Source organism: Vicugna pacos, chromosome 18, assembly GCF_048564905.1.
Source record: "Vicugna pacos chromosome 18, VicPac4, whole genome shotgun sequence".
Classification (NCBI taxonomy): domain Eukaryota; kingdom Metazoa; phylum Chordata; class Mammalia; order Artiodactyla; family Camelidae; genus Vicugna; species Vicugna pacos.
This window is the reverse complement of record NC_133004.1, coordinates 26661858-26680255: the sequence shown is the minus strand read 5'-3', so window position 1 is coordinate 26680255 and position 18398 is coordinate 26661858. Positions and strand designations below refer to the sequence as shown.

The 18398-nt window shown below is 42.5% G+C and overlaps 1 protein-coding gene across 8 annotated transcripts in view; it reads right to left on the bottom strand.

Annotated features, from left to right (window-relative positions):
• The window catches only part of IQCK (IQ motif containing K), a 110186-nt gene that overhangs the window by 64292 nt on the left and 27496 nt on the right, over positions 1-18398 (bottom strand). For 7 of the 8 annotated variants that reach the window (XR_012061146.1, XR_012061147.1, XM_072942695.1 and 4 more), the window contains exons 5-6: positions 8109-8161; positions 7905-8018 (exon numbers count right to left, since the gene is read on the bottom strand). Coding sequence is in view for 6 of the 8 variants with exons in the window: in XM_072942695.1 (XP_072798796.1) it covers positions 7905-8018; positions 8109-8161 (167 nt within the window). In the remaining 2 variants the exon portion in view is untranslated. The remainder of the gene's footprint in view (positions 1-7904; positions 8019-8108; positions 8162-18398) is intronic. The other variant, XM_072942698.1, reaches the window with a different exon arrangement.

Sequence of the window (18398 nt, the reverse complement as noted above, 5' to 3'; positions counted from 1 at the left end):
AGAAATCTAACTCAAACTGGCTTAAGCCAAAAAAAAAAAAAAAAGAAGAAGAAGAAGAAGAAAAAGAAAAAAAAAAGGTCATTTAACTACTAAAGGTAGAACTGGCTTTAGGCATGGCCAGATAGGGAGGCTCAAAACAATGCCATAGGGATTCAGGCTCCAGCCACCTCTCAGCTCTGCTGTTATCTCAGGCACAGTCTCTTTAGATGGTTGCCCTTAGCAGCCCAAGCTGATAGCCACAAAGCTCCAAGCCTAGAGGGAAAGACAGAAAAATTTTCCTGGTGGCTTCTTAAAAAATCTCGGGATGTTCTCTAATGGAACCAATTTGGGAGCAACCATGTTTGGTGGTCAGGGGGATTCACTGCTCTGATTGGCCAGGCCTGGGTCACATATTCAGTCCAGGGCCAGGCCTGGGTCACATACTCAGCCCAGAGCCAGAGGTGGACTCAGCTCACTTTTTGTGTGAACTGAGAATGGCAGAGGGGTGATCCTTCTAAAAGCATAGGGAGTTCTGCAACCAAACGAAGAGAAAATCAGTGCAGGGCTGGAAAAAACAGACATCTACCACAGAAAGCAAGAAAATAGAATAAAAAGAAATAGAATAAAGATCCTTTCACTTTACAATTGTTTTTGATTCTTAAAGTAACTCTTCAGACAATAGGAAAGCTACCATAAATACAGAGGAGCAGATAAAAGCCATGTTGCTGCCATTTGGAGTGAAACAGCCTTTTGAAAGACTTTTTAGGTCTAGAGTTATTTAATTCTGTGATGATTCTTGATTTGAAAACATTTCCTTTTCACTGTATAGCTTATTTAACAAATATGCATATTGTCTCTATGATAAATCTTAGTTATTTTGATAAACCTAAGATAATTTTTTAAGGGTTATCAATGTCTACATAAAATAGCTACATAAAAATGCAGTTCTTAAAAAAAGAGTCATGGAAAAGAAATGGGTAACTGAGAGGGGACGTGCAGAGTGAAGAGTATGTTAAATTACAGTGACCTGTGGGAGAAGGCCCACCGTTTCTGTGATAAGCAATTGGCAGCCGCCCGTGACAAATGACTGCAACCTACCAGCTGTGATCTGACAATATAATGACATGGAGCATCAGAGACAGCTGAGCTTGGTAGAATTTGTCTTCCCGAGAACATTAAAATAAGACCCAAACTCATATTTTGGATGGCTCCTCGGGCTAGTAGATAAGATTATTTGAGGCAATGAATGTTAGCACACGTGATACCACAAGGAGTGGCATCTTACACAGGAGCTAACTTTCAGAGTAACTCAGAGTACACTGGAGGCTCAGTGCAAACTCATCAAATAAGCACATAAGACGAAAATCACATTTAGTCAAAATTTCCCCTTAACACACTTAAAGTCACCTGTATAAAGACATAGCATCTTTCGATCAGGCTCATGTAGTCAGTCCCCGCCTCTCCCCCCGCCGCCCCCCCCCCCAGTCTTAGTACTGATCACTGTAAGTACCAGGTGACAGATGAGACAGGAGAGCAGAGTAATTCATCACGCTCTTAAGGGCACGGACTCCGGAGCCCGGCTGCCTGGGGTTCAGATCCTGCCTCTGCTATTTACTAGCTTGCGATCTTGGGCAAAAAATTTACACCTCTTGTGCCTCAGTTCTTTCTCTCAACTATGGCTGTTGCTGGCACAGCTGGAACCCATGGACTAGCCAGCGTTGCCTGACATGTCTCAGCCTCCTTGGCAGTTGGTTTGGAGCCATGCTCTGTGACGAGAGGTGAGAAGGCTAGAAACTAGGGTGCCTCCTCGATTCTTTTCTTCCTTTGCTTCAGTGACTTCAAATACGACCCGTTTCAAATGGCCATAATTTATAGAAGAAGGCTGTCCAACCTGTATCAGTCTTTGTATAAGTAAGACATAAGCTGTTATTGGGTATTTTGCTAGTGTTTATAACTGAGACCTAGCCTAGACTAGCCTGATTAATACAATGGGGAAATAATAATTCTTACCTTGTAGGGTTCTTATGTGAGTTAAATTAGGTAATATTTATTAATTGTTCAGGATAGTATCTGTGTAAACATTATATAAATGTTTGGTTGGCAGATAGGTAGGTAGGCAGGTGGATCATGTAGGTAGACAGACAGGCAGAAGGAAGTAGCTGCCTGATGGGCTGCTCATGTTATGAGTGTCACAAAAACTGAGGACAAGTAAGGAAAGAGCTGAGTCCTGTGTCCTATTTTATGCTTCACCTCCGGAGTACAAAGGTGAGGAGAATTGCCTGCATTAAAAAAAATCTTATCCCTCTTTCTCTCTCCCTCTCTCTTTCTCTTTTTCTCTCTTCTTCCCTCAAGAGTACAACATTGAATTAGCATAAACAAGTACATATATACTGCAATCCAAGCACACACACAATCTGTCTGTCCATGAAGACATGGACCGTGTTTGTCTGTCACGGTTCCATGGCACATAGTAGGCATCCAATAAATGGTAGCCAGCAGTTTATAAATATGCCTGTTCCATGATTTTAGAGCCCATTTAAGCATTTAATAAATATTATATGAATAGATAAACAAATAAATTAAAAATAACTCTCTTTAAATACTGAAGCACACCCTTTGGTATAGGTATCAGTAGTGGGAAAAAAAATGTACTCCCTGAAGAGCTGACACCAAATTCCTCTTGGGTAAGGAATCAAACTTGTTTAGATGAAAGACCATTTTACAGATGGAGAAACTGAGGCTCAGAGACCTTAAGTCAGCTGTGCCAGGAATAAAACAGCTGGAAGCAGTAGAGCTCAGTTTAGAATGCAGAGTTGTGATTCCAGAGCCCAAGCTCCTAACCCTGACACTCCACTGCCACTGCTTTGACTTCCAGGACACTCTTTTTTTTTTTTTTTTTTCCAGGACACTCTTATACCACCTGTGATAGCTCTAGGAGTTGACTTCTTCAACCCACCCCTACAAGCCTTCTCAGATACTTCATTATTCATGCTGATGTTACCTCCAACACCATGGCCTCCAGGCCACCTGACGCCATGACCCCCATCTTCCTTTGGGACAGTCACTCAGTAGAACAGTCACATCTTAGAATAGGTCGTCCCTGAAGACTTTCACATCTCAACTTCCCAAATTCCTGATCTGATCATAACCTTCTCTGGCCTTTTATCTTTCCCACCTACTCACTTCTATTTACTTTGGTTTCTCCCCTTTCATGAGACTAGGATTTGGGTTATCGGTGTCCATCTAGAAGAAGGCTCAGCAAACTATGGCCCATTGGCCTAATGTGGCCCATCCCTAATCTTGTAAACACAGTTGTGCTGGAATACAGCCCTGCCCATTTGCTCACATGCTGTCACATATGGCTGCGTTCATGCTACGTCTGTGGGTTTGAGGAGCTGCAGCAGAGACCTTCTGTGGCCTGCAAAGCCTAAAAAGAATTACTATGCTGACTCGACCTACAAAACCATTTTCTTGCTCCCCAGGGACTCCGAGATTATTGAAGCCATGTTCTTAGGGCAAGCCCAAAGCTCTGATCATATTAATCCTCATTCTCATTGTTGCTAGGGAGATCTGGGTTTGGCATTGGCGTGGGGCAGGGAGGAAGAATGAGGCGGATGAGAGGGAACTGGTTGATGAGCTGTGCACATTCAGAGCCAGGTCTCGACATGGGTGACCAAGGCTTCCCAGCACCACGAGGCTTCTCACAGGGGCCCATACCTGTCACTCTGTGCACCCACCACCCCCTGCCACTCCAGGGCCATTCTCCTTCCGTGCCATTTGGGCATCGCAGCATAATCACATGAAAATTCAGTCTCCTCCACTGTCTGTTGCTCCTGCCATCTCTAGCGGAGAACAGCCCTCAGCCCTCCCAGTTCACTGCCTGCCGGTCAATAGACAGGTGCCTCCTTGCTCACTGCACCTCCGCTATTCAGTCAGGCGCTCAGGGAGAGTTTTGAAACATCTTATTGTTTCTTTTCCTGTTACTGTTTTATTGTGGAAAAATTTAAAGATATAAAAAAGTAGGCAGGAAAAAAAAAACGAACCCAGATCACCATCCAGTTTCAATTACACTGTTTTCCATGTCAAGTCACTCAGTGGAACATCCCCTTAACCCTATTCCCTAACATCATATGATTTTATATTTCATTCATAAATATTTCAGCATGTTTCTCTAAAAGGTAATAACTTTTTTATCATGACTATTATGAAATCATTATTATCATACCTTAAATGAAATAACAATAAATCTTTATATCATCAATCATTTACTAAGTGTTCAAATTTTCAACTGCCTCCTAATTTTTCCTTTTAGATTGTTCCTTTGAATCTGGATCCCAATAAGATCCACTGAAATTTCAAAAACCATATGGAGCCCACCAACCCCATCTTAGCGTTTCCAAGTTTGGTGTGTTTCTTACTTCCAATGTGAATACATGATATAGTGTTTCTTTCTCTACCTGAAAACTGGTTGTTAAATCATTAACATAATTCAGAAAATATGGTCATTTATGAGAAAAAAATATAGGACATTATTCTTAGAAAACTTAACAATGCTTTCTCGTATACTTAAGATCCTCTAAGAGAGCAAAACTTTCGGCCCCAGATTGTCTCTTTGGCATGAGGATTATTTGGGGCTGAAAACAATCAAGGCCCCAAAGACTCAGGGAGAAACTTTGACCTTTCTCTTAACTGCCCAGAAAGAATTTATATAGAGGGCCTGCGCCTGGAATAGAGCTATCACCAGAGATATCTGAAAAGAATGTGGGCTAATGTTGGAGGGAACTCTTAGAGATCAGAGTCCACTCTCTGTCCCATTGTCTCTGCCTGGCCCTCAGACATTTATTTACCAAACATTTGCTTTTCCATCTTCATGTCAATTGCCTTCCACCCCTTTGAAGTCCCGGATCCCTATCCCCAACATCCTCTTCTGTCTTTAGCTGAAGATGGTATTTAAAGTGAGGGTTTCGGTCATTGTAGTGAGTTACTCAGTTCTGGATCTCTCCTGTGCGTGCGTATTACTCAACTTTTGTTTGATTTCTCTTGTCAATCTGTCTCATGTAATTTAATTCTTAGGCCAGCCAGAAGAACCTAGAAAGGTAGAGGGAAATTTCTTCCTCCCCGACAAGCCTCTGGGCCTAGTCTAGACCTTTTACTACATTATCTTTGCCAGTTTTCAACCCGGATTTCACACAACCATCTGTTTTCTCCACCCCCTTTCCAGGGTTGCTGGAAATAATCTCACAAGCAGGCTGTTTACAGGCACCACAAATTCAGGCCATCAGCTGGGCCATCCGTATTTATCCCTGGTTGCTTCCCTACCGGTTTCACCCCAGCAGCTGTCGCAGCCTCTCCCCCTCCCCACCACAAGCCTCCAGAACCTGCCTGGGCCTCCCTTTCAGCAGATGCCTTCACATCCACGTGAACGACCAGAAAGACAGTAGCAACCATGAGCTTTCTCAGCTTTTCTCCTTTCCACTTCAAATGTCCTTTCGCTTTTCCCTCTGGACTCAATCAGAAGTTCTCAACCAGGGGCAATTTTTCTGTCTCCCCTCATCCCACAGATGCAAGTGTCTGGAGACATTCTTGATGGTGACGACTGCAGGGGGTGCTAGTAGGACATGGCAGCGGGGGCAGAGATGCTGTGGAACATCCTGCAGTGCACAGGTCAGCCCCCCACAACGAACAATTACCTGGTGCTAAACGTCAGAAGTGCTGAGGCTGGGAAGAGCGGGATCAGATACTGTTTCCCGGCTCCTGCCTTCCCTGCCTCTCTGACACACCCTGTTCAAGAGTGTTCTTGAGGAGAATCTGAGTTCTTGCCTCATCAAGACCAAATCTGGGCACCAAGCAGCTTGGCCACTGGCCTAACTGGGCTGGCTCCAGGCCTGCTGCAGGGTGACAGGGGTGGGGGCACAGAGGATCTCGTGTGTCCCTATTTCCCTTTAATGCTCGGTTAACAGCTGTTTTACAACACACACTACAGAAACTACAGCTAGTTATAAACACACCTCTCTCACCCCCAAGGGCCGGAGCCATATTTTATTCATCTTTGTTGTCTCCACCGCAACAAAGCTCTTTGCATTGGATTTGGTAAGTTTTCAATAAAAATTTCTTGCATTAAATTAGATGAGTATCGTTTAGAATTCTATCATGCTCTGAGCATCTCTTTGAAAGATAATGGAAGCCAGGAACACAAATGCGGGTTAAAGCAAGCGCTCTTGGGTTTTTGTCCTCGTCAAGTCTGGCTGAAATGATGCTATGGCTACTTTGCAGTATCTTTATATGAGCTGCCAGTGGAAGTTAGCAACCATTTTAAACTTAGGTATTTGTACAGTAAATGACTAGGGATTTGAGAGACCTCTTACTTAGAGAAATTCTCTTATTTTTAAGATTCTTTTTCATCGGTCATTGTAAGCGGGAAAATGTTTCATTTTCAACTTGGAGAATGATACCAAAAAAAAAAAACCTGTCTTTGAAAAATATATGCAAGTCTTTTATTTATTAATCATTTACAGTCAATAAATTATGGGCTTTTCATTTTCATAGTGGACAACATTAGGCACAGGTTTAGAAGCTTAATAAGAAACAAGGTTTTCTAATATCGTTCTCTTTTCAATGTGTAGTTAGTCTCATACTTTAAAAAACTGATAATACCTGGAATCTTTAAAAATCTCAAAATTGAGGAAGTCGGCCAACAGTCTGTTCAACTTGGCATTCCCAAGGGCAGATTTAAGTAAAAGATATGACATTTGAGGGCTAAGGGTCCAATTGAATGGCTTCTACTCTGTTTATTATGGGGTTCTATAAGCCTTGCTTTACTGCTTAGTGCCTCAGTTTCCTGACCTGGTTCTTGCAAAGGGCTGGTGTGAAAACATTTTCAAAGAAACAGATTAAAAATTATTTTCTCTAAATTTCTTCCAAGTGTGGCTTAAAATAATGGACCATTGCTTAAATGTCTTCCTCCAACTGAGGTTTTTCCTGACCACCTTATATAAAAGTAAGTCCCCTCAATACTCTATATTCTCCCCTCTCTGCTCTATTTTTCCCTAAAGCACTTGTTTATCTGCTTATTGTCTGTCACCACCCCCCACCAGAATACAAGCTCCACTCAGGCAGGAGCTTTTGGCTACATTGTTCATTGCTCTGTCTCCAGCACTTAGAATGATATTTGGCACATAGTTGTATTCAATAAACATTTATTGTATGAATGAATAAATTATGCAAATCTAGAAATGACATATGCTATAAAGCTATTCAAAGGCATGAATTAAATGTAATTGAATCAATATGGGTATATCTCAAAAGCAGGTACTTGAGTCAAATAAAAGCAGGTTGCAGAATAATGCATAAATTCCCTCATCTGTAAAATAGGGCTGGTAATACCTTTGTTATGAGGATCAGGTTAGTTCATTAGCCTTAAGTGCTGAGACCAGTGATACAAGCGCTCAGTAAATGTTGGTTGTCATCATTATTATTGCTATATATTGACAATAAACTACTACTACTAATTTTATATGATATAACCTAATTTTATATAATTAAACAACTAATTTCTAACATTTTAAATGTAGAATTGATGCATATAATGAAAAATTGACATTTAAAAAAGTTTAGTCATATTTAATAGACATAATGACCTTTGGGGTGGGGAGAAGAGGGAGAGAGAATGGAGAGATGAATTCCTTAGGGTAAGAATTTTTTTTAAGTTGTCTATTTTGTTTATGAAGTACTTCTTGAATTGTCACTGCATGGACAGGATGCCCTTAGCCTAGAATGAAAGTAACCAGAGGAAAGAGCCACAGATACAACTAACTTGGGGTCCTGGGTAAATTACATGAGTTAGTTCTTTTTGATCAGAGGAGATGATCATTAACACACTCTTAAAGTTAGGAATAAATTATTCAAAGCCTTGTGTCATTACTTACTGATCCTTCAGCCACTCTTCCACAAATGGAATGGAGAAGAATTCTGTGAATGGCTCCCCTATCTTCTTTGGATTCTGACTGGTCACGATGCCATATGTTTGATTGACAAGAAAACAATAAGCAAGAAGTCAAGTCAATTGTTGCTATTCTGCTTGCAAATTAACACTGTGAAATCCTTAGGGTCAGTGAATATGAAAAACTTACTTGTATAACCATTCAGTCAGAAAATCACAGGCAATGAATCTGGTTCTTTTCCTCTAAAGAGAGAAAAGAGAATTAAATGATATTCTTTGCCTACATGTTTGGATAGGACAAAGGAAGAGGGGTTAATTGATTGCTTGTGTTAGGTGAAATATGCATAACAAATATGGGGTTCATAAACACATCAACAAACAACACCTCAGGCAACATAAAGAATTCTGAAGACGTTTCTCTGGGTAAGCATATTTTCTGACTACTTTAGCAAGGACTAATAAAAGACAGTGCACATAGTAGAAGGCTTATTACATGCATTTTGGACTTGTTTCAGAAGGATTTCACTTAAATCTAAAACTTGATTCTGAGTAACTATATTCATTGCTTCCCCCTAGTCCACTCAAACCCTCAGAACAGCAGGACTTCAGGTCTGGGTGCCATTTTCAGATGTGGAAACCGAGCACGAGGGTGCCATTGGCCAGTGCACTGACCCTGCCAGCTGCCCACCCAAGAGCCACTCTCCACTCCATGCTTGTTCACGGAAATTGGATTGACAATCAGTCCAGGGGGAAAAAACTACATTTCCCATGTAGCAAGGGACAACCATATGACACCGTTCTGCTGTAGGAGACGGAAACAGACGTGTCCCACAGATCTCCGAGAAAGTTCTACTTTCTTGATTTCTGGTGCCCCTTCTTCCTTGAAGTTTCCTTCTGCTTCTTTCAGTCTGGAAGACAGATGTGGGGCTGGATGTGGAGCAGCACCATCACCATGAGGCCAAAAGCAGGGGGTTAGAAGGAACTTGGGCCTTTGATGACTTCCTTAAGCCACTGTACCAGCTTGGGGCTGACCTACTCTGGGTATCTTGGTATGTAAGGAAAAATAAACTTCATCTGTATTATTGCCACCGCTCCTGAGTTTTCATAACATGCAATTGAATGCAGTTCCTAGGTGACAGACAGCCAGTAAACCATAAGGGAAAACCTTCCTGGAATAAGAGGGGAGAGAGCGCACTGACAGCAGCAATGGGGTGGAGCACCAGGTCTCCTGCCTCGAAGTCTCGTTTAAAGCGCCTTGCAACCCAGACAGAACCAGTTAACTCCTTGTAGCAAACTGTTATAGAAACTGGGAGATAAAAGGTGTCTCTCTCTCCTTTTAAGATAGCAGGGGCTAAGAACCAATTGTCTGCCATGTGGAGAGATTCCTTTCAAGAATGAAGGCAAGGCAGACTCTGCTGGAAATTCTCTCTATGCCCCTCCAGCTGTACCCTTCCCCACCCTGCTCTGTGCCTCAGGAGGCTGACTTTATGGTTCGCATCAGCCAGGCTCGTTTACTCTCTTGTTGGGTCCAGTCACTGAGAGGTACCAGCAGGAGGTCCGAGAGGGAAGAGAAAAGGGCAGGCAGGGTGTTAGGGGTTGAACTGTGTCTCCCCGCTGCCCCAAATTCATACACTGACATCCTAACCTCCAATCTTCAGAATGTGACCTTATTTGGAAATAGGATCATTACAAATATAATTAGTTAAGCCCAGCCACTCCTGAAGGACACAACAACTCCGATTAGAGTGAACAAACTTGGGGTTCTATTAGTAAGGAAGAAACGAGATGCTGTTGGGTAGACCACCAGTGATAGATTCCTAGTGACACTATACTAGACCCTGGATCCAGCTATACCTGAAGCCAAAACCCCTTGCACCTTTCAGGTACACGAGGCAATTCAGTCCCTTCTCTTCACTTAGTCAGTTTGCACTGAGTTGTGTATTGCTTGCAATAGAAAGGGTTTTCGCTGCTATTCCTTTCTCCTCCCATTGGCTAACTCCATTTGTCCTTCAAGATGCCTCCTGGAAGCCTTTCTGAGCATTCTTACCCTCTTCAGTTTAGAGTAGACTCCCCGCCGACCACTGCCAGTTCTCTGTCATAGCACCTCCGATGTAACTGCAGCCCACGTGTCCACCACCACTGCCAGCCCACACATCCATCTACCCGGTCAGACTATAAACTCTCTGAGGACAGGGCATGTCTTCTTTTTCTTTATAGTCCCAGTGCTTCATTGAGTGCCTTGCACAAAGTAGGTGATCAATGAGTGATGAATAAGTGAATGAGTGAGTTCACCATTCAACTCTCAAGCAAAAAAGCAAGAAAGAACTCATGTACAAGAATTCTGACAGTTCTAAGTAGGAATTGCTAATAAATTCTGGACAATTTCTCTTCACTTTTTACCCCTAATATTTTATTATGAAAATTTTTTCTTCATTTTCTTTTTCCCCCTTCATTTTGAAATAGCCAAATTAGCTTTATTAGCTTAGATAAAGTTGAAAAGATTGTCGTGAAATTGATTCACATCAAAAAGGAAAGTGCTACTTACGATTTTTCACTGAAAGCTTTATTACGGCTGTTAGTAAATAAAATATGGTGGTGCCTGAGTTTCTGGAGATTGTTTGCAGTCTTTTATTTCACCGCTGATAGCCTTTTATTTAAAAAATTGAAACACTGCTGGCCATGGTAATAAAATTAAATGTACTAGACCATGTAATGGGGTCTGCATTGCAAGAAGTAGGATCCCCTTTGAAAAGCTTTCTTTAACCAAAATAAGAAAATACTTGTGCAACAATGCAAATATGTATCTAGCACGATTTGCCGTCTAATAATTCAAACAATCCAGCAATTGTAGGCTGGCAGTGTCTCTCTCTCTCACCCTACAAAAGATACATTGTTCCCCTGGCCTTTACTGCACCGTTTGGTGGTAAAGATTCCTTCTATGAGGGGAATGCAGCTTGATTTACTCCATTAAATAGACTTTTAAAATAGCCAAGTGGTCTGATGTATGAAGGTCATGCAGACAGATTTAATCATTTTTGATGCAAAGAAATAAAATGGAAGAAACTGTGTTTTCCTTCTGTTCTGGGCAAGCGTGGACGTGCTGTGCATACTCAGACACACGGAACAGTGGGGATATTGTTCAGCTGTTGTTTAGTTTTAAAATTATCTGCTGGGAGCTGAAAGAGAGGAGGGAAAGCAAATGAAAAGTTGTGGTGAGTGAAGAGATAAGAGAGGAAGTAACAGAGAGCAAAATTAAAGAGCGAGATTAAGAAAGTGTGGGCACCCAGGGTTTGTGTAATGTGGACAAATATACTGAGCTCGTGATTGTTACAGGGTGAAAATGTCCAAGTTGGGGCAACCTTACACAAGGTTAAAAAACAATTTTTTAAAAATCCAGAATTAAAAGGAAAACGACTAAGTGTCAAGGGATCGAACATCATCAGGGCATCATGAATCTTCAACTTACTCTGAAGTGCGACTGGAAAAACAAGATGGAGGGGGAGAGGGGGATGAGTTGACAGACTGGTGGACAGATACTTGATGGAGCAAACAAAGCAAAACAGTAACTGCAGAATCTAGGCAGTAAATATGCCGGTACCCACCCTGAAGTTCTTTCAATTCTTAAGACGCTTATAATAAAATTGTGGGGTGGGGGAGATACAGGGGCAGAGAACATGTCATAAAAGACCCAAACCCCAAAGAGAGAAAGGGCAGAAACCAGGGTTCAAGCCAGATAGTATCTTGTACCAATTTTTATGTTGGATGCACGTATAGGAGACAGACTGGAAGACTGAAGAGGAAAAGTGAGCATTGGAAAGTCAATGACTCTGCTTCAGGCAGCTCATGTAGTTCCACCCCAGCAAGGCTGTGAGGTTATTAGTACACTGAAGTGTGGCCGGTTACAACCTTGTGTTCGTTGGTTCGCAGGGGATAGAAAGATGCTCAGGTTACCTTGGTTATTGGGCTTTTTTTTAAAAAAAAGTCAGTTTATATAACAAACAACCCCCAAATCTAAGAAGCTTATATCATCAATGGTTTCTCATTTGTGTTACATGAAGATTTCAACCAGCTGTGGCTCTCTGCACCGTGTGGCCTTGACTCTGGGCCGCAGGCTGACAGAGCAGCCTCTCTCTCTGAAATATCGCTGGTCATCCCAGCAAATGAAAAGAATATGGTGCACCATGTGCTGGCTGTTAACGCATGTTTGGAAATGACATGTCCATTCATTCCACTGACCAAAGCAACGACATGGTCAAGGTTCCCTTGGGGAGAGGCCACAAATGTTTTTGAACAATAATATATCCCAGATATCTCTAATATATAGAGGAGTGTGAGAATTCCTCTACCTGGGGCTGAGCCAGGCCTTGGGAAGAAGTAGTGTCCAGAGGCGTCCAGGGCACAGGACAGGTGAGACAGAGCCATCTACCATCTGTGACCCAACAGTTCTGCTTCTGGTTCCACACGGAACTCAACGTTTTGGTTCTGGCTTCTTTTTCAACTTGCTGCTTTTTCTGCTTTTTTCTCTCCTAACTGGTTCTTTCTCCTCCTCTCTCTGCTCCAAGGTCTGCTGACTCATGGGTTTTCAAGCTTTCTCCTCATCTCTGGTGTCTCTCCCCTTCTACCCACACTATGGTCTGCCCGGCCTGCCTATTCTCTCTGCTGTTGTGATGTCCCAGCTTCCCAGACAGGAGGATCTGAGCAGGCTACCCATGATGGACCATTCCTTTGGGCAGAGCAATGCCAGACCATCTCATAGCCACTTGCCATCCCACAGGGCCTGACACTTATTCCTGGCTCAATCACTTGTGGCCAGAGTGATGGGGACATGGATGAAGCAGGGACAAAGGGCTGCAGTTAAGGCTGTGGGCACGACAGGCACTTAGAATATCCCGGCCTCCTCTCCCACATAGATATTCTCCACAACAAACTTCCAGATACCCGAGCAATAATTATATAACTCAAGGGATGAGCACATGCCAGATGCCAAAGTGCTTGCTACAGCAAATTTCACACAGGGGTTCATTCCTTCCCCCGCTGCATTAGAATTTCACTAGAGAAAAGTAATACCTCTCAAAAAAGAAGTTAAAAATATGCATTCATAACACAAAATATTCATCAAGACTTCCGGCACAGGCCACGTGGCCATTTCTAAAAGTGTTTTCGATTTTAAAAAGTAACAGAAAAAGAATTCTACCACACCTTTCCTTTCCTGCGAGAATCTATTTTTCCCACGCCTTAGGATTTTTTTTTTTTTCGAACAAAAGCTGATGGTGCTTCTAATTTCCCTTAAAAGCCAAGGCCAGGAAATGCAGTTTCTTCTCTCACTGGGCAAGATCCCTTGCACTTTTTAAAAGATACTCAGGTATTTTATATTTAAAGAAATACTATAATAAACTGCCTAGTCCATGGGCAAGGAATATAAAAAGAAGAAAAGCTTTGTTTTACTGAATTATTCATAGTAGCAAATTTTAACATCATGAGATCATCAAAGGACTTATCAAGAGTTAGAAACAGTTTCCTGACACTAACTATTGTTTACAACACTTCACCGTAATGGAATTTGATGAGTAACCGAAAGCCGAGAGGGAAAACTTAACGTTGCGCGGGATAGGACGGGAAAAGAGGTGGAAAGTCTTATCACCTCTATCCAGACACTGCATGGAATCCATATTTAGAGCTGAGATAAGATTTATTTTCAGCCATCATTTTACTCATGCATAAAACTCCTGATTTCTTTCCAAATTAAGCAAGGTACACTGTTCCAGTTTGGCCCTGTTTGGTAAATATTTACTGAGAACCTGCTATATCCCAGGCCCCTGTGTTAAATGCTAGAAAGAAATGAGTAGGTCATGGCCCCACTGTGGTTATTCATTCAACATCCAGCAACCACCTTCAACCTGGATAGAGGATGCGCCTCATCGCCAGCTTCAGGCGTGGACACTGGTAAGGCAGGCAGATAATCCCACTGCACCCGCCACCTACACCTAGACTAACCTGGTCCACATTTATCCTGGCCAGGGGGAGTCACTGACTAGAAACGGACACATAATCAATTTCAGAGAGAAACGCTGTGGGAAGAGAGGGGCTGGGGCTTCTGGGGAACCATTTCCTTTGTTTTTCTGAAATAGCTCGACCATCCTCTCCTTCTGGCTGAGGTAAAACCTAGGCCAGTGGCTGTAGCTGTTTGGCTATTTTGAGGGGAGCCAGCTTAAGGATAAAGTTGACTCTGTCAGAGGCCAAGCAGAGAGACAAAAGAGAACCAAGTTTTCAATTATATCACTGAGCACCTGAATCAAACCAATCCTGAAGGCTTCCTTCTTTATCTCAGAAACTTCTAGTTTTCTGAGCCAACAAATCCCCTTTATTAACTAAGCCAGTTTCTTGCTAGTTGCAACATAATGAACCCCAGCCAAGATAGCTGTCCAGTGTCCCTTCTGCCTTCTTTTGGTAACAGTGTCCTGAGTTCCTGTTGGAGACCCACCCTTCCGCAACGCTAAAGCTGTGCGCATTGGGTAGGGCCCCTTCCATTTGCCTAACAGCCCACTAAATCCCTCTAGTTCCAAGGACTGACTCCAAAGTGGGTCACTGACCTGTTCAATTGGAGAGAAACTCTGGGAGAGACTTTCTCTTTCTCTGCTACCCTTAAGCCTTATGACACACAGGCTGGTGCCACAGAGGAAGGACCCTTTGAGGGTGGAGTCACACCAGACAAAACAATCAAGAGATGGAGCAGGAACCAAGCCACGGAGACATCATCGTCTGGGCCCCCAGATCAAGCTGTGAAAGAAGATCTTCCCACGGGCCTCTCGTCTACAGAAACAGACAACCCTTCTCTACTTAAGTCAGTCTGAATGGGGTTTTCTGGCACTTGCAGGACCTGCCTCAAGGAGTTGACACCAGCAAATATGGCAATGTTAGCGCCGCATACTAAACACATCCAGCTGAAACAAAGTCTTGAGTACATACTACTTTTTACTGGTAACAGTAACCCTCTTATCAAAAAACTGCTTACAGTAAAAATAATTAACTTTACTCTGAGCACCCCAGATATATTCAGAGATGCATTGGAAAGAATTTCCAAGTGAAGTTTACAATGCAGCCACCAAGCCAGCTATGTTTAATACAGCAGTCCAATTAAGTTCTAATTAAGTTCTGATCGCTCATGTTCCAATTAAGCTAATCCAAAGGCATGGCCAAATGTCAGGGGATCAGTTAAGACCATCAAGCCAACTGTAATGTCTAATCTTTATAATGATATTTACATGTCTCAAACTTAATTTGCTCCAGCGGAATACCACCCAGTTCATGAGAGAACAGGAATGGGATCGTGGCCTCTTAATCAATCATCCATCTAAAGAGACTGTTGAAGGTCTATCTTAACAATTGCACAGTTAAATTTCCTGCCTTAAAACCTTTCCTCTCTTCCAGCTCACATAGACTCTGGCAGCCCAGGGGCACCAGGGAAGGCAGTTATAACTATAAATGGAAGATCAGGAAGCTCATTATCAACCAAGACTCTGTAAGAAACAAGCATGTCTTCATGAAAATTCTGCTCCCACAAACACTCCGGTCTCAGAATTGAAATTATTTGCAAAGCTAGCTTCCCAGTCATGCCTCCAAGAGACCAAAGGGTCTAAAGCATTTTCTTCAAGGTATGCCCTCTGCTCAGAGAAGATGGAGAAGGTAGGTCAGGGCCTGTACGAAAGGAAGCTTCTGGCAGAGGCTCTGATGTTGTCTGTCCTGGTCCATCTCAATATTCCTGCCTGAAACTAGATTTATTCTTTCACTGTCCACCTGGGTCCATCTCTCCTCTCTGGTTTTTCACTCACTGACATCTCCCTCTCCTTCTGAGTCCCTCCTTTAAGCATGATTCTTAATGACAAAATGGGCCCCTTACTGAGCACCCCCCTCTGTGCAAAGTGCTATACCCACATCATCTCATTCACTCCTCCCTATAGCCATGGGGAGTGGGTACCATGATTATCACCCTCCCATTTATCAGAGAAGAAAACTGAGGCTCACAGAGTTTAAGGAATCTCCCCAGAGGCCCAGAGCTAGCAAAAGGTGGAGGGGGGATTCAGCGTCCCTGTCCTTCATCACAGTGTCCTGCCAGAGGGCTCCACCTTCCTCCCTCAGGCCCACACGTGGCTAGTCTCAGCCTGCCTCTGCCTTACATACTGCCCTCACCTTCAGTCTTCCGTTCCAGCCCCAAGGAACTTTTTCCCAATTTAATTTTGTTCTTATTGTTGCTACTTTTCACTATAGCTGTGCCAGTCACTGAGACAAATGCTTTAAATGCACGATCTTCTTTACATTCTTGTAAATTCCCTACATGAAGCAATTAATTACCATTATTTCCATTTTACAGGGGAGAAGACTAAGGCTTAGGATGCCTAAGGCAATGAGGTCACAATGCTAACAAGATCAAAGGTCACATATGTAGAAGGAGGCAGAGCTGGGCCCTAAATTCAAGTCAGCGTGGCTCTAAACTCTTTGCTTAAGCTTCCCTTATCCTGCCTCCCACACACCAACAACAGCAGCTACTACTATAAAAATCTGGTAGTTCCAGGACTTCAGAACAGGGGTCAGCAAGCTTTTTCTGAAGGGCCAGAGAGTAAATATTTTAGGCTTCTGTTACCACTATTCAGCTTTGCCACTATAATACCAAAGTGGCCATGGACGGTACGTGAAGCAATGAGTATGACTGTGCTTCAGTAAAACTTCATTTACAGAAACAGGTGGCTGGCCCCCCAGGGGCCATGGTTTGTAGCCCCTTGCTTCAGAACGTTGTCAGTAACAGACAGATACTCTTTCAGGTGGAAAGATTTGGAAAAATCCACAGTACTTGGTTTCTGACACAGAACTTTGATTTCAAGAAAGCACTGTTTCACTTCTTTTCTCTGTTTTCTGGATAACTCTTTATTCTAAGGGATTAAGAGTTTAAACCTCTTCTAGGTCTGGGACTAGATTATGACTTGGGTTTTCCTATTCCTAAAATGTAACAGGAGAATGAAGTTTCTTATACAACTAAGAGGGTCAATGATTTATTTTGAAGATATGTTCTTGTTAAAAAAAAATCAACTGAATCTTATTTTCCTTGGTTTTAAAAAATGGCTTCTACAGAAAGAGAAAGAAAAATGCCACATGATATTGCTTATATGTGGACTCTAAAAAAAAAGGACACAAATCAACTTATCCACAAAACAGAAACAGACAGAGAGAGCAAACTTAAGGTTACCAGGAGTTAAAGGGGGTGGGAAGAGATAAACTGGGAATTTGAAAATTGCGCCTCTTGGGGAGTGATGGAAATGTTAGCTGTCTTGATCATACATCTATCAAAATTCATCAAACTGTACATTTGAAATATATGTAGTTTGCTGTACAAGAGCCATACCACAATAAAGGTGTTAAAATTTTTTTTAATTAAAAAAATTAAAAAGGGGCTTCTATCCTTCAGACAAATTCGCAAGAGAAGTCTAGGATATTTGCTGTATTTTCTTTTTTCTTTTTTTTCTCTCTTCTTCTTTTTTTTTTTTTTGGCCCTAGCTGTGACTTTCGTATCTCTTTAACCCTTGGAGGTGTATTCATATTGCACTGTTAGGTTCTGAGCTCACCATAACTTCTAAGAGTTATGGTTAGATTTTTACAAACATGTATCTTTTCTTCAAGGCCTTTAAGGTGTGCCTTAAGGGTTGGGGAAGGTCCATCCTGGGCCACGTGTAATACCCAGAAAGCAGTAACAAGGACACCACCTTCCATCATTCAAGCAACAACTGGTCACCCAGCAGGGGCCATGAGGAAATGACATTCCTTTCATAGACTTGCCATTTTCCAAGATAATGTTTTTCATGTCAACAACAGTTAGCATGTGATGAATGCTTTCTAAGTGCCAGGCACTCTTTTAAATTTTACTTAACTCATTTATCCTCACAACAGCTACTTCTTCTTCTTCTTCTTCTTCTTCTTCTTATTATTATTATTATTATTATTCCCATTTTTCAGATTAGGAAATAAGAGCACAGAAAGGCTAAATACCTTCCCCTAAATCACTTACACATACATGGAAGAGTAAGAATTTGAACCCAGCTGGACTCCGGAGCTGGCTCCTTCACACATTACCTCATGTAATCCTCTCAGTAATGCTGCCTGTGGTTTATAAGTGATGGGGGGGTGAGGGGGGGCTGCAGACAAGTAACCTCTCTGAAGCTACCAGGCTAGAGCCAGAAGTCAAGTCTGCCGTCGGCTGCCAAACCCATATTATTTCTAACTCAATGTAAGAGGTACATGGCAAAAAGGGCCTCCATTCTCCACCCCTCCCTGCATCCACACCCTGTGCAATGTGACTCTGTATGTCTTCCCAGCAGGGGCTGGACTCTGTTTCCTCACTCCTTGAATCTGGGCGCGCCTTGCGCCTTGCTTTGGCCAGTGTAAGACAGCAAAAGTGACACTGGGCCAGTCCCAAGACTGAGGTTCAAGAGGC